Source organism: Umbelopsis ramanniana (genome assembly GCF_025399195.1).
Source record: "Umbelopsis ramanniana AG unplaced genomic scaffold K450scaffold_42, whole genome shotgun sequence".
In the NCBI taxonomy this organism is placed as follows: Eukaryota; Fungi; Mucoromycota; class Umbelopsidomycetes; order Umbelopsidales; family Umbelopsidaceae; genus Umbelopsis; species Umbelopsis ramanniana.
The window spans coordinates 201,957-213,248 of record NW_026252128.1 but is presented as its reverse complement, the minus strand read 5'-3'; the positions used below and the strand labels follow the sequence as shown (position 1 = coordinate 213,248).

Here is an 11,292-nt window from a genome sequence, read left to right as displayed (position 1 = left end):
AAGATACATTTTTTAGAGCGATATGATCAGCAGCAATCATGGGCTGATCTTTAATTACAACGCAGCAACGGACTACAATATTTCACCGCGGAAGGCACGTCGTTTCCAGTAAAGGAACTCTCTCAATAACGATCAAAGTCAAACGACATAATGAACAAAGCTCGTATTGCTTTTTGTCTGAATTTCTCCTTTTTAAAGATGCTTTATCGCTTATTGAACAATTGACTGTGTGTAGCTGTACAGTATGCCCCTTAGGACCGTTCATTACTACAACCTGTTATGAGATGACTATATTTTATTTTATCGCATGAAATGAATTAAAAAATTTAAGAACGTGGCACTTCCCTTCGTACTCCTCAATTTTTTATTTTCTCTACTGCACCTGACATGTCATCAGCAGAACCCGCCATTTACCGCCTGAAGGCACAGACTCAGTCTTACGATTGGGGAAAGCTAGGTGATGTTTCCAAAGTGGCTGAATTCGCCAGAGCAAGCGGAACTACGACTGACAGCTCAACTCCATATGCCGAGGTATGTCATGGTGATTATGTACACTAACCGCGTCAATTGTGTTAGCGTTCTAATCACATCAATCAGTTGTGGATGGGAACTCACCCAAACGCACCGTCTTATACAATGACGAAGGACAACCAAGAATCCAAGGCGTTGAAAGACCTCATATCAGCCGATCAAAATCTAAGTACTCCAGAGGTCTACCAACAATATGAAGGTGATCTACCCTTCTTGTTTAAGATTTTGTCGATAAGAAAAGCCCTTTCGATTCAGGCTCATCCCGACAAAACGCTTGGCGCTAAACTTTTCAAAGAGTTCCCGAACGTTTACAAGGTAACTGGTTATGATTAGTTTGTACCAATGTCCGACAAATGCAGCGTACTGATATATATACAATGTTATATCCAGGATCCCAACCATAAGGTTAACTTTAAGGATAACGTTGTCTCTTTTCTTTTATAACAAATGATGCTGACACGTTTTATCACAGCCTGAGATGGCTATAGCAATCACGCCATTTGAAGCTTTGTGTGGATTCCGTCCATTGGAAGAAATTGCAGGACATTTAGAGCAATTTCCTGAATTTGCCAATATTGTTGGACAGGATGTTGCTTCCAAATTCATTGCAACCGTAAAGCAGTCAAGTCATTCAACTGACGAAAGTAGCGTCACACAGAATAAGGCAGCATTGAAGACTCTTTTCTCTGCCTTAATGAACAAGGAACAGCCGGAGATCACCAAGCAGCTCAACGCACTCGTCGATAGAGTCAAAGGTCAAGACGGCATTTTACCAGAACTCATCACACGACTAGATCAGCAATACCCGGGCGGTGATATTGGCGTATTTTCTGTTCTTATGTTGAACTATATCAAACTTGCGCCTGGCGAGGCTATTTTCTTGGGTGCCAACGAGCCTCACGCCTACTTGTCTGGAGGTTTGTTCTTAAGCGAAGATTGACACTATTTTATTATGTTATGCTAACAAATTTGACACATAGACTGTGTGGAATGCATGGCTGCCAGTGACAATGTGGTCCGAGCTGGATTGACGCCAAAGTTCAAAGACGTTACTGTACTAGTGGATATGCTTACCTATCGCTATGGCTCCGCAAAATCTCAATTGATGACAGGTTCAAACTTTAGCCCTCATTCATTACTCTATGACCCCCCAATTGATGAATTTTCTGTTGTTCTGACTTCCCTCAAAGCGGACGAAACTGAAGTACATCAAGGTGTCAAGGGCCCAAGTATTTTCATTGTTACTGGTGGCGAAGGATCTTTAACAGGCGAGAGCCTCAAGACTGAAAGTGACTTCCCTCTTCGTGCCGGATATGTTTACTTCATTGGTGCTAATGTTCCCGTCAAGTTTAAAGCTGACAGAGATGGTTTGGAGATTTATCGCGCTTTTACTGTTATTGGATAAAATTCAACAATCAATAAATCAAAGAATTGCAGAATGACCTACATTTAAGCGTCTTGCAGGTTTTTTTTTTCTTTCATGTTTCTGGTTTCCCGTTTCAAAGCGGACCTTGTTTTGCTGGAAGGCATTTCACCTGGCGTGACTTGCTTCGGCTGGAAGTACATGCTGGCTTCCAATTGTTCCGACTCAAAAAAATGTATTGCCGGTTGCTCCGAACAATGCATCTCTTTTCGCAACTTATTCTTATACCAAATAACGTACGACTTTATCAATGAGAGTCATCAGCAAAGAACAACAAGAAGAAGCTGGACGATATGCCATGAAGGGTTTCGCAATAGGTGCCGCTCAATGGGGTTGCGTTGGTTTGTTTGCTACTACCCTAGCGTCTGCCTTTTTCCCGGGTTTTAGAAAGACTCCAGTACAAAACAAGGTATGATTACAGCCGGTATCGTGGCAGCTTCAACACTATACTTATCTCTCAATGTATATAGTTTTATATCTGTATGGCTTTTGCGTTAGGTGGCGGTGCCCATCTTTCAGACCGCTACATGGTCCAGTTCGAGAGACGTGGCCGCGCTGCCATGTTAGATGAAACTACTCGGCAGAGATATAATCTCATTTACGGAGACCGGGATGAACAGGAACGTGCAAAGGCCGCCCTCAAGAGCGAGGCGACAGCTTAATATATGGTATCGCCGTCAAAGACTGGCTAGTAAACTTGGAACAAAGCACCTGTATATTCTCAAAAGCGCACAACACGAATGTTAAATGCATTAAATAAAATTTGCAGTTCTTTTTATCAGAACTAATATGAACGAGGTCCTTTCACAGTATAGACTGACTATATGCAATTATGTCCAATGACACGGATTCTGAAGATTCAAAGCAATGTTGACGATATCGTTCAGTTTTTAAACTCAGGTATCGACCAAGTCAGTATATCGCAACTATTCCGGCTTATAGAAAAACGTTACTTATGCATATCTTGTGAAGCAAACCATGACTTTTTGACTACTCTCAATATGCGGTGTAATTGCTTGTGTGCTATGTACAATGCAATGAAATACGAATGACGTCAATAATCTGGCCGGTAGGCTTGGAAATACTCTGACCCTCCAGAACAACCAATGCTTATATTTGAGTTTTTGAAACACTCAATTACCATCTATTCAAAAGGCTACTACTGTTACTTGACGGAATGAGGGCGAGGATGTGGTTATAGGCCCTAGAGCCTTTGTAGACTGGGAGGGTTGAACGTTTCCAACTAAAAATTTTGTGGTTTTATCTGTTCTTGGGAGGGAGGCCACCACATCCTCGTCCCCATTCCGCCAAGTAACAGTAGTAGCTTTTTGAATTCGGTTCAGTGCTTCAAAGCGAACTTTTTATCTTTTCATATACAGCGCCAATTCAATTTCACTGATGGTATCTGAATGGCTGCGTGATAAGCATTGCGACAGACATAAGAAAAAAATGTTAGATACAATGGCAGAAATAAGTAAGCATCGGTAAAAGTAGTTTTTGTCCTCGCTTGCAAGACTTTGCATATGATCGATAGAAATAAACGTGAGAGCCCGCAATATCTATATACCTTGACATAATGCAATGATGGAGCTAGAGCAAGATGAGAATATACGCGTAAAGACCGCGTAAAGACCGCAGTGTCTGTATCCATTATTAAATTTGTTGTAGTCCTCCCTCTTTTGCGAAGGCGTGGACAGTCGTTGCAGAAGCGCTGATACAGACCAGTGTAAGAGCGTCTACTGGCAGTCTCGAATTGCTCAAAAGATAAGCGTAAAGGCATTGTCTCACTGAAAAGAAAAATCTCATAGGCAACTCTGTTACTTGCTGAAGAATAGCCGTTGGTCATGAATAGATTCGTGAAGTCAGGTGTGGTTCTATTTCATAGATATTGTTTTCCGGGTTGGGAAATTGTGAACGTCCAGGCACGCTGGAAAGAGCATTTGTGACCGGCAATTCAACATTTTAATTTTCTACCGAAGGAAGGTAGAGGAATCAAGAACGATAATGGAGGAACCGAATAAGAGGATTCCTGTCACAATTTTGACCGGCTTCCTCGGAAGTGGAAAAGTAATATGCTCAACATCTCGACTAAAAGATTGATAGGAGGTCTAACATATGCTTTTTAGACGACGCTTATAAATTATGTCCTCAAGGCATCACACGGCAAAAGGGTGGCAGTGATAGAGAATGAGTTTGGCGAGATAGCAGTGGACAGCGACCTCATAGTTGACGCAGGAGACGAAATATTCGAGACGCAGAATGGTTGGTATGTATATCTTTCCCACAAATGCTCAAAGGTTCGACTGACCATGCTCACATCATAAAAAGTATTTGCTGCAGGGTAAAGCATCAGCTGATTTTTCTAGCATCGTGCAGTAGTATAGAGAGGACGATGTTAAATTTTTTTTAACAATGTAGGTACGCGGTGATCTTGTGCGCATTCTACACGAATTAGTGGAAAAAAAGCAAGGCAAATTCGACATGATTTTATTAGAAACCACTGGTCTTGCTGATCCTGGCCCCGTCGTTCAGGTAAAGAATGGAACCAGTGATGTTTATATCTTATTCACTTAGGTAACCCTTCTATTCAAGACATTCTTTATGGACAAAACTGTTCAGGATGCATTTCAAATTGACGCTATTGTGACCATGGTCGACTCGAAACATTTTCAGATGCATCTGGACTCAGAAGAATTGCAGAAACAAATTGCGTTCGCAGACCGTCTAGTTCTCAACAAGTTGGATCTCATACCCGATGAACAAGAGCAGAATACTTTACAAGCGAAGCTATCCGCCATTAATCCATCTGCAGAAATCATTAAATCACAGTTTGGAAAAGTACCTTTAGATGAAATTCTAGACGTTCGAGGTTTCGATCTCGAAAAGGTGTTAGAGCGTGAGCCGGACTTTATGCACGATTCAGTGCCCTGTGATGAGCAAGGCTGCGACAATGATGGTCATAATCATGTAAGTACAGGTTTTAAACATAAGCTTGCGGGTCAAATAGCTAAATATAGTCCTTAGAACCACAATCGACATGACGTCTCCGTAACGTCTGTTGGAATTTCCGCTCCGGGAGAATTGGATTTTGATCTTTTAAACAGTTGGGTACAAAGCCTATTGGCTGCTAATGGCCAGAACATTTATCGTATGAAGGGGATTCTCAATGTCAAAGGCGAGCAAGATCGATTTGTGTTTCAAGGTGTTCATATGGTAAATTATATTCGTAGTTTGATTTATCACTGGCAAATATAATAACCGGTTTTCAGATGTTTGATGGTCAGCAAGACAGAGCTTGGAGACCTGACGAGGACAGAACAAACAAGTTAGTCTTCATCGGCAAGCAGCTGGATCGTGAACAACTTACAAACAGTTTCAAAGCTTGCATCGTAGCTTCATAGACAGATGAACTGATCTAAAGCCGCTGCTGACTAGATGACAAAGTTATTTGTATATTTTTATTGTTAGATGCCAATATAGTGTTACCATTCTTTCAATAAGGCTATAAAGGAGGAGTGCTTGATCGGCTTTTCAATCTTCTAGGGCGAGCGTGCATACTGATAGATGGCGGAAAGAGGACAGGGATGTGGTTATAGGCTCTATAGCCACGCTTTTATTCTCAGTAATATAAATAATAATAATAAATATATCTATTGTGTCCTAGATCTCCATGCCACGCTAGCATGTTCGCCTTTGTTGCCTGGGAGGGTTGAACGTTCTCAACTGTGAATTCGAAATTATTTTGCCGTCAGATTGCATATACTTTTTGATGTACTGTTGAAAATGAGAAGTGACCTACCGACTAGTGTAAAAATATCTAAACCTCTCGTAGGAGAGAACTGTATTCGTAGCATTAATGCTGTTGAGGTTCTTAGATGAGGTCGCAGGCTGTCGAAAACTTGCTGTGCGGCCGTCTCCTGTCTATACCGATTGAGCCATCCAGGATAGATTTTTGCTGGCATTCGTAACTCTTTGCCGCAACCTGCTGGCTCAAATCCATACCACTGCTAAAATTAGAGTTTTACAAAGTTTCATAAATCCATATAAAATTCACGAAGGGCTATCATAGCCTGTCACTATATGGCTGTTTGGCTGACGAGTTTAATGCGAACAACATAGAGGTTTAATGGCCTGCCTAACATTTCAAAGGTTCAACTGATTTACATTGGTTAGTCAGTCGGTTTAGGAGCTGCTGTTGATATTAGATTCTCTCTTATACTGACTTTCTATCTTACTTGTGCGTTTATATCGAGAAGTGTGCTCAAACTATTTTCATCGAAGTAAGTTTGCTGACACAGTCAGGAGATCCCTTATTGACTGACCATGATGAGTTGGGTACCTCTTTAGTGGGTAATTTGTGGTGCCGCTAAAGCAAGTAGACTGGATACACTAAACCTGGAAGCTGTCGGTCTCTCTGAGGTAAACAACAATGTAATGTTCGAAGATAGCTCTGATTTACTTCATTTAGCCTCAGATCAGCGTTTGATACGGAGTTTAAATGTTTATCAGAGGCGCAAATAATATTTAAGCACTGTAGGATACAATACTTGGCTGTACTTTGAAATGTGCCAGTTCTGTGGTGTTGATCCCGCTTTCGCCGCTTTTTTCGAAAACACTCAAGGAGTTCCTCAAGACCCCTCTGTCATCTCAACCCAACCTACACCTGCAAAACCCAATTTTTTTCGACTCAAACCTAAATTGTCCAATATGGCATCCGAATCGAAAGACCTCAAAGAATCTCAACTAAGGAGTTTTCAGAATTCACTTTCACAAAATGCTCAGGTTATAACAGAGACAGACGGGAAACTGTATACCGATGCTATCAGAAGATGGTCCAAATGTGCGATAAAGCCTGCTCTGGCCGTTATCAAACCTGGAACCCCTGAGGATGTTTCTAAAATCGCAAGTATTTGTTGAACACATTCATTTGTCAGCATATCATGCTAAAACTTTCTCTTTAATAGATCCTTCTTGCAAAGTCTCACAAGGTCCATTTCACTGTAAAGTGTGGTGGCCATTCTCCGGGAGGTGCTTCGAGCTCTGATGGTGGCATAGTAATTGACCTGGGTCTCATGAACTCAGTCACTGCCAAAGCAGACGAAAAAACCATCATCGCAGGTGGTGGAGCTCTTTGGAGGGACGTCAGCCGAGTTGCAGCGGAATATGGCCTAAGTTGCGGTACGTTTTGCGATTTAGTCCGTTTCATTTGTTGAGATTCTTTAACTGATATCTGTATTTATCACAGTCAGTGGATCGACTAGTCATGTTGGCGTTGGTGGTCTCATCCTTCACGGAGGATATGGGTATCTAGCTGGAGAGTATGGGTAAGTTTCAAGCTCTATCTATGCTTATAGAGCTGCGGATTATTTACTTAACCTTATTCCATTTCGGCTCAGACTCGCTGTTGATAATCTTATTGCAGCACAAATTGTACTTGCTGATGGATCGATTGTATGGGCTAGTGAAGAAGAAAACTCAGACTTGTTCTTTGGTATTCGTGGAGCTGGTAGCCGTCTTGGTGTGGCCATCAAGGTAAGCTTATTTTTGATCATGCCTCGTTGCGTGTGCACGCCCCTCAACTCCATTTCATTGCAGTTTGTCATACGAGCGCATGAGCAACGTAAGAGTATTTGGGGAGGACCACTGAGCTTCCCTGGATTCCAATACGAATCCATTATCAACGCTCTGAACACTTGGTATAATCAGAAAGACCTCAAGGGAGCTGCTGAGCTTGTCCTTGGCAAAGGGGTTGGCGGTGTCGCTGGCATAACCATTATGTGCTTTTACAACGGCACAGAAGAGGAAGCACTTACCAACTTTGCACCGTTACTTCAACTAAGACCTACTATCAATGCGACAGCAGAAATGCCTTACTGGCGTATCAATACCTTGTCTGAAGGCAAGGATGTCTACACTGACGATAACATCCGCTTTGCATCAGGCAATCTTACACCTCCTTTGGATCCTCAGCACATCAGAAAGCTATTGGACTCGTTAGATCATTTGTATGAGACGGTTCCCAGCGCAGCCAAAACTGGTTGCCTGACACTTTGCATTCAACCTGATGGCATTCTCAAAAAGAAGCGAACCGATATGGCATTCTGTTGGCGAGATGCCAACTTTGATGTTGGTATTGGAGCCAATTGGACAGACCCTGCAGCAGAGAGCAAGGTCATCGAGTGGCAGAAGGAATTTCAAAAGCTAGTATCAACAGGAGGTGATGACTACAGACTGTATGGAAACCATGAAGACTTCCGAGGTGGTGCCAGAGAATTTGGCATTAATTATCTGAAGATTATACAACTCAAGAAAAAATATGACCCAGAAAATTTGTTCAGGCGTGTTTGATACACCTAGCCTGAACTTGGACTTAGATCACATATTAGAACATTCGCCACCAGGTAGCAACTTATAGATAATCCCAAGAGAAGCTATAAAGTACAACAAGAAAACAATTATGTAAAGTTGTAATTAAAAAGTGATTGGTGCTTGTAATACCCTTTGAAAGTGAAGATGAAACAAGTTATATTGTGAAAGAAATATTAAGCAAGCGCTTATTATCCGATGTCCAAGAGCTTTAACATTTTCAAAGGTATCTCAAACTTCAAGGTATATAGATTTTTGATTTATAATTTGCTAATTTTCTGATATACATAAGAAAATCGTGACTCCTCACTACTTTAGGGACCTGCCCGTGTAACAGGCACCATTATATGAGAAGAGGATTATCTCGTTTGCTAGGATTCCGCTTCAAAAACAACACCAGCCTCGCGCGCAACTGTACTTTCGATTAATTTTTCCGTAATTTCGACATTGGGGCCAATGATGCCTTCATCTCCTTCCTTGATTCCTTCTTTTCCAAAACTGCTTCGTCTTCGGCGAGTGATAACCCAGACAACCTTTCCAACAAACGTTCTGATCTTGCGAACAATATCTTCTCCATCGTCCTTTTCCCAACCGCCTTCTATATGCACTGCTGGTTCCAAATGTCGGATCATATGTATCTTGCCTTCTTCTGTCTCACAATACAACAATTTGCGACGGTCGATGAACTTGAACATGCCAGAATTGGTCAGCATTTCGTCAATTTGATCCCGTTCCGCCGGTGAATTCATATGTACGATAATGTAAATATGATAGTAGTTGGAAAGGTGCTGTAGTAAGTGTGTGGCTCTTTCCTGAAATGCGTGGTTTGGGCTATCCACATCAGATGATGGATTCCATAATATAGTCTGCGACGACGTCAATGTGTCAACAAAATTTTCAAATATCTAAAAAGGCATCTGCGTGGAACTATTTTGCTCTACACTGACGATGATGTCAAGTTTGGTGTAACTGCTTCACACTTACATTCTTCAAAGAGATGGTCATCACTCTCTTACGTCTCCGCGCGTTATTAGTAGCGTTCATAACACCTCCGAGAAACTTTGATCCTATCGAGCTTAGCGAATTGGCTGTAGCTCCCTGTGGATTGGATGGCGATGACTTTGGAGTAAACAAGGGTATTATAAGGGTCAGTACACTTCCATCTCGCTGCATTCAATTTAAGCCTCCCACAAAACGAATAGTTAATTACATTAATCTCATTCATTTCACTGCTCGTCCGGCGAAGCGAAGTGCCGTTATTATTTGCTCTGCCATCGTCCCTGGGTATTCTCCTTCGGAACTGTCGAAACCACGAGATGACTAGGGCGACAACGGCGACCGAGATCGAGGTGTAACCAATCATGCGAAGAAGCCATATGACTAAACTGCGCCTTGAGCGTACTGGAGTTGCCATTAGATTAAGGAAAGGGAGATGAGTCTGGAGAGATTGTGGAGGTGAAAATTAATAGGAAAGTCAGCCTTTCTGCTTACTGGAATTTCATGGCCAATTTCACATGCAAAAGGAGCGCCAGTCACATGCCTGGCTGCCATTTTTCCAAAGGGATATTTCATTTCTTTGAATTTGCGCTGACTGCTTATTGGTCGACAGCAATTTCAACTTATAGCTTTAACGGCCATGTGACCATACAAGGACTTCAACTGACTCTAGAGGAATTGAGAAAATAACTCCTTTACTCTCAATGCTAATAAGATTTTGTAGTCTAGAATTGATATTTATCCAACAAGAACTTTGTTTTGATTACATATGCTGGAGATAGTCGTCTAAAAGATCAGACTAGGAAAACTAAATACGTGCTCATTTGTGATCCAACCACAACTCGGCCCTCTTAAATAAAATTGACTTGAAGTCGCTCCCCTTCGGAACTCCGAAATTCTTTGCCTCAAATTAACGAGCAAGGATAATCGTGCCCTACCGTTAACCCGGTAGCATTTTCAAACTTTGCCAATTTTTGAATATTCAAATAGGCATGGCCTTGTATATTTGGACGCCTCGGCTGAAAGATGGCTACTTCCCACCTCGATGCTGGCGTCTGTATACATGATTGCTAGCCTCCATTTTATAAAAATGAAACTAAATAAGTTACGATACTTAATTAAACCCAATGCAACTACACCATCGACGCTGTGTCTCTGGATACATTTGCATTTACTTTTTCCCGACCACCAAGATACCTGCCACAATAAATATATAAACTGCTGCACGCTGAAAATGAGATTATATTACAATGATGAATTGAACGAGTTTGCATGGATTCTAATTTTGAGACCAGTTGCCCTCTGGGGAATACTCGAAGTTGCCATTTTTCAATTCCTTCTTGAATTTGCTGATAACATGCTGGCACAAATCGGTAAGGTCATCAAAACCCTTGTTGAGTGCCTCAACAGCATTTGTAGCATCAGTTGTCTGGATATGGACGTTCATCTTTGCTTCTGAAGGGTGAGGAATAGAATAACCGCAATAATCAACAAGAGGGCTATGAAAGCACAAGACGTTAGTTCTCTGATACGGGGGCCTTTCTCATGCCATGCAATAATTCGAAAACGCCAAACCCGCCAGCTCCTTACTTTTTCATAACCATATGTCGCAAAGAATTGCCTAAGGTATGGTCTTCCTCCTTGAAACAAAATGTCATGCAAGTTGGATCAGAACTTCCAGCAACCTATAAATTTGGTTCGTGATTAGTTGACTTCTGGATTGTGAAGAGTTTTAATATGAAAGTTCCCAACTTACAATTTCGATCTTGTCAGCGGGCACCATTGCCTCTTCGGCATCAGCGTCAGCATCCTCAGTATTCTCTTCAGTTTCCATCATATCCTCAGTTCCTTCCAAAGCCATTTCTTCGTCTGCAGAGGAAACATCTTCATCGATGTCTTCGTTGTGAGTTCGTGTCTTGGCTGGCGACATGTTGGGAATACAAAAAGGGATCTTTTTTGGAGATTCGCCAAAAAAA

General features: G+C 41.8%; 7 protein-coding genes across 7 annotated transcripts; 4 read left to right on the top strand and 3 right to left on the bottom strand.

The window, feature by feature from the left end:
• The first annotated feature begins 334 nt into the window (after positions 1 to 334).
• K450DRAFT_249132 (uncharacterized protein) lies at positions 335 to 2,141 on the top strand. Its single transcript, XM_051590351.1, has 6 exons — positions 335 to 531; positions 598 to 846; positions 922 to 936; positions 1,004 to 1,448; positions 1,512 to 1,643; positions 1,722 to 2,141. The coding sequence occupies exons 1-6, from the start codon at positions 388 to 390 to the stop codon at positions 1,934 to 1,936; spliced, it is 1,200 nt and encodes a 399-aa protein (XP_051443125.1). The 5' UTR covers positions 335 to 387; the 3' UTR covers positions 1,937 to 2,141.
• Positions 2,142 to 2,151: 10 nt separating this feature from the next.
• On the top strand, positions 2,152 to 3,000 carry K450DRAFT_249128 (uncharacterized protein). The gene is made up of 3 exons (XM_051590350.1): positions 2,152 to 2,363; positions 2,425 to 2,865; positions 2,927 to 3,000. The coding sequence occupies exons 1-2, from the start codon at positions 2,205 to 2,207 to the stop codon at positions 2,614 to 2,616; spliced, it is 351 nt and encodes a 116-aa protein (XP_051443124.1). The 5' UTR covers positions 2,152 to 2,204; the 3' UTR covers positions 2,617 to 2,865; positions 2,927 to 3,000.
• On the bottom strand, positions 2,954 to 3,639 carry K450DRAFT_249126 (uncharacterized protein). The gene has a single exon (XM_051590349.1). The coding sequence runs from the start codon at positions 3,603 to 3,605 to the stop codon at positions 3,324 to 3,326; it is 282 nt and encodes a 93-aa protein (XP_051443123.1). The 5' UTR covers positions 3,606 to 3,639; the 3' UTR covers positions 2,954 to 3,323.
• A 6-nt stretch (positions 3,640 to 3,645) lies between these two features.
• Positions 3,646 to 5,523, top strand: K450DRAFT_249124 (uncharacterized protein). Its single transcript, XM_051590348.1, has 7 exons — positions 3,646 to 4,021; positions 4,081 to 4,220; positions 4,283 to 4,295; positions 4,373 to 4,486; positions 4,574 to 4,921; positions 4,979 to 5,167; positions 5,224 to 5,523. The coding sequence occupies exons 1-7, from the start codon at positions 3,959 to 3,961 to the stop codon at positions 5,353 to 5,355; spliced, it is 999 nt and encodes a 332-aa protein (XP_051443122.1). The 5' UTR covers positions 3,646 to 3,958; the 3' UTR covers positions 5,356 to 5,523.
• Positions 5,524 to 6,471: 948 nt separating this feature from the next.
• On the top strand, positions 6,472 to 8,454 carry K450DRAFT_249111 (uncharacterized protein). Its single transcript, XM_051590347.1, has 5 exons — positions 6,472 to 6,856; positions 6,919 to 7,132; positions 7,200 to 7,278; positions 7,351 to 7,486; positions 7,550 to 8,454. The coding sequence occupies exons 1-5, from the start codon at positions 6,518 to 6,520 to the stop codon at positions 8,300 to 8,302; spliced, it is 1,521 nt and encodes a 506-aa protein (XP_051443121.1). The 5' UTR covers positions 6,472 to 6,517; the 3' UTR covers positions 8,303 to 8,454.
• A 61-nt stretch (positions 8,455 to 8,515) lies between these two features.
• Positions 8,516 to 9,981, bottom strand: K450DRAFT_249110 (uncharacterized protein). The gene is made up of 3 exons (XM_051590346.1): positions 9,531 to 9,981; positions 9,305 to 9,439; positions 8,516 to 9,186 (listed from the first exon to the last, which is right to left on the bottom strand). The coding sequence occupies exons 1-3, from the start codon at positions 9,732 to 9,734 to the stop codon at positions 8,692 to 8,694; spliced, it is 834 nt and encodes a 277-aa protein (XP_051443120.1). The 5' UTR covers positions 9,735 to 9,981; the 3' UTR covers positions 8,516 to 8,691.
• A 255-nt stretch (positions 9,982 to 10,236) lies between these two features.
• On the bottom strand, positions 10,237 to 11,274 carry K450DRAFT_249106 (uncharacterized protein). Its single transcript, XM_051590345.1, has 3 exons — positions 11,073 to 11,274; positions 10,907 to 11,001; positions 10,237 to 10,815 (listed from the first exon to the last, which is right to left on the bottom strand). The coding sequence occupies exons 1-3, from the start codon at positions 11,244 to 11,246 to the stop codon at positions 10,596 to 10,598; spliced, it is 489 nt and encodes a 162-aa protein (XP_051443119.1). The 5' UTR covers positions 11,247 to 11,274; the 3' UTR covers positions 10,237 to 10,595.
• Between the last annotated feature and the right edge of the window lie 18 nt (positions 11,275 to 11,292).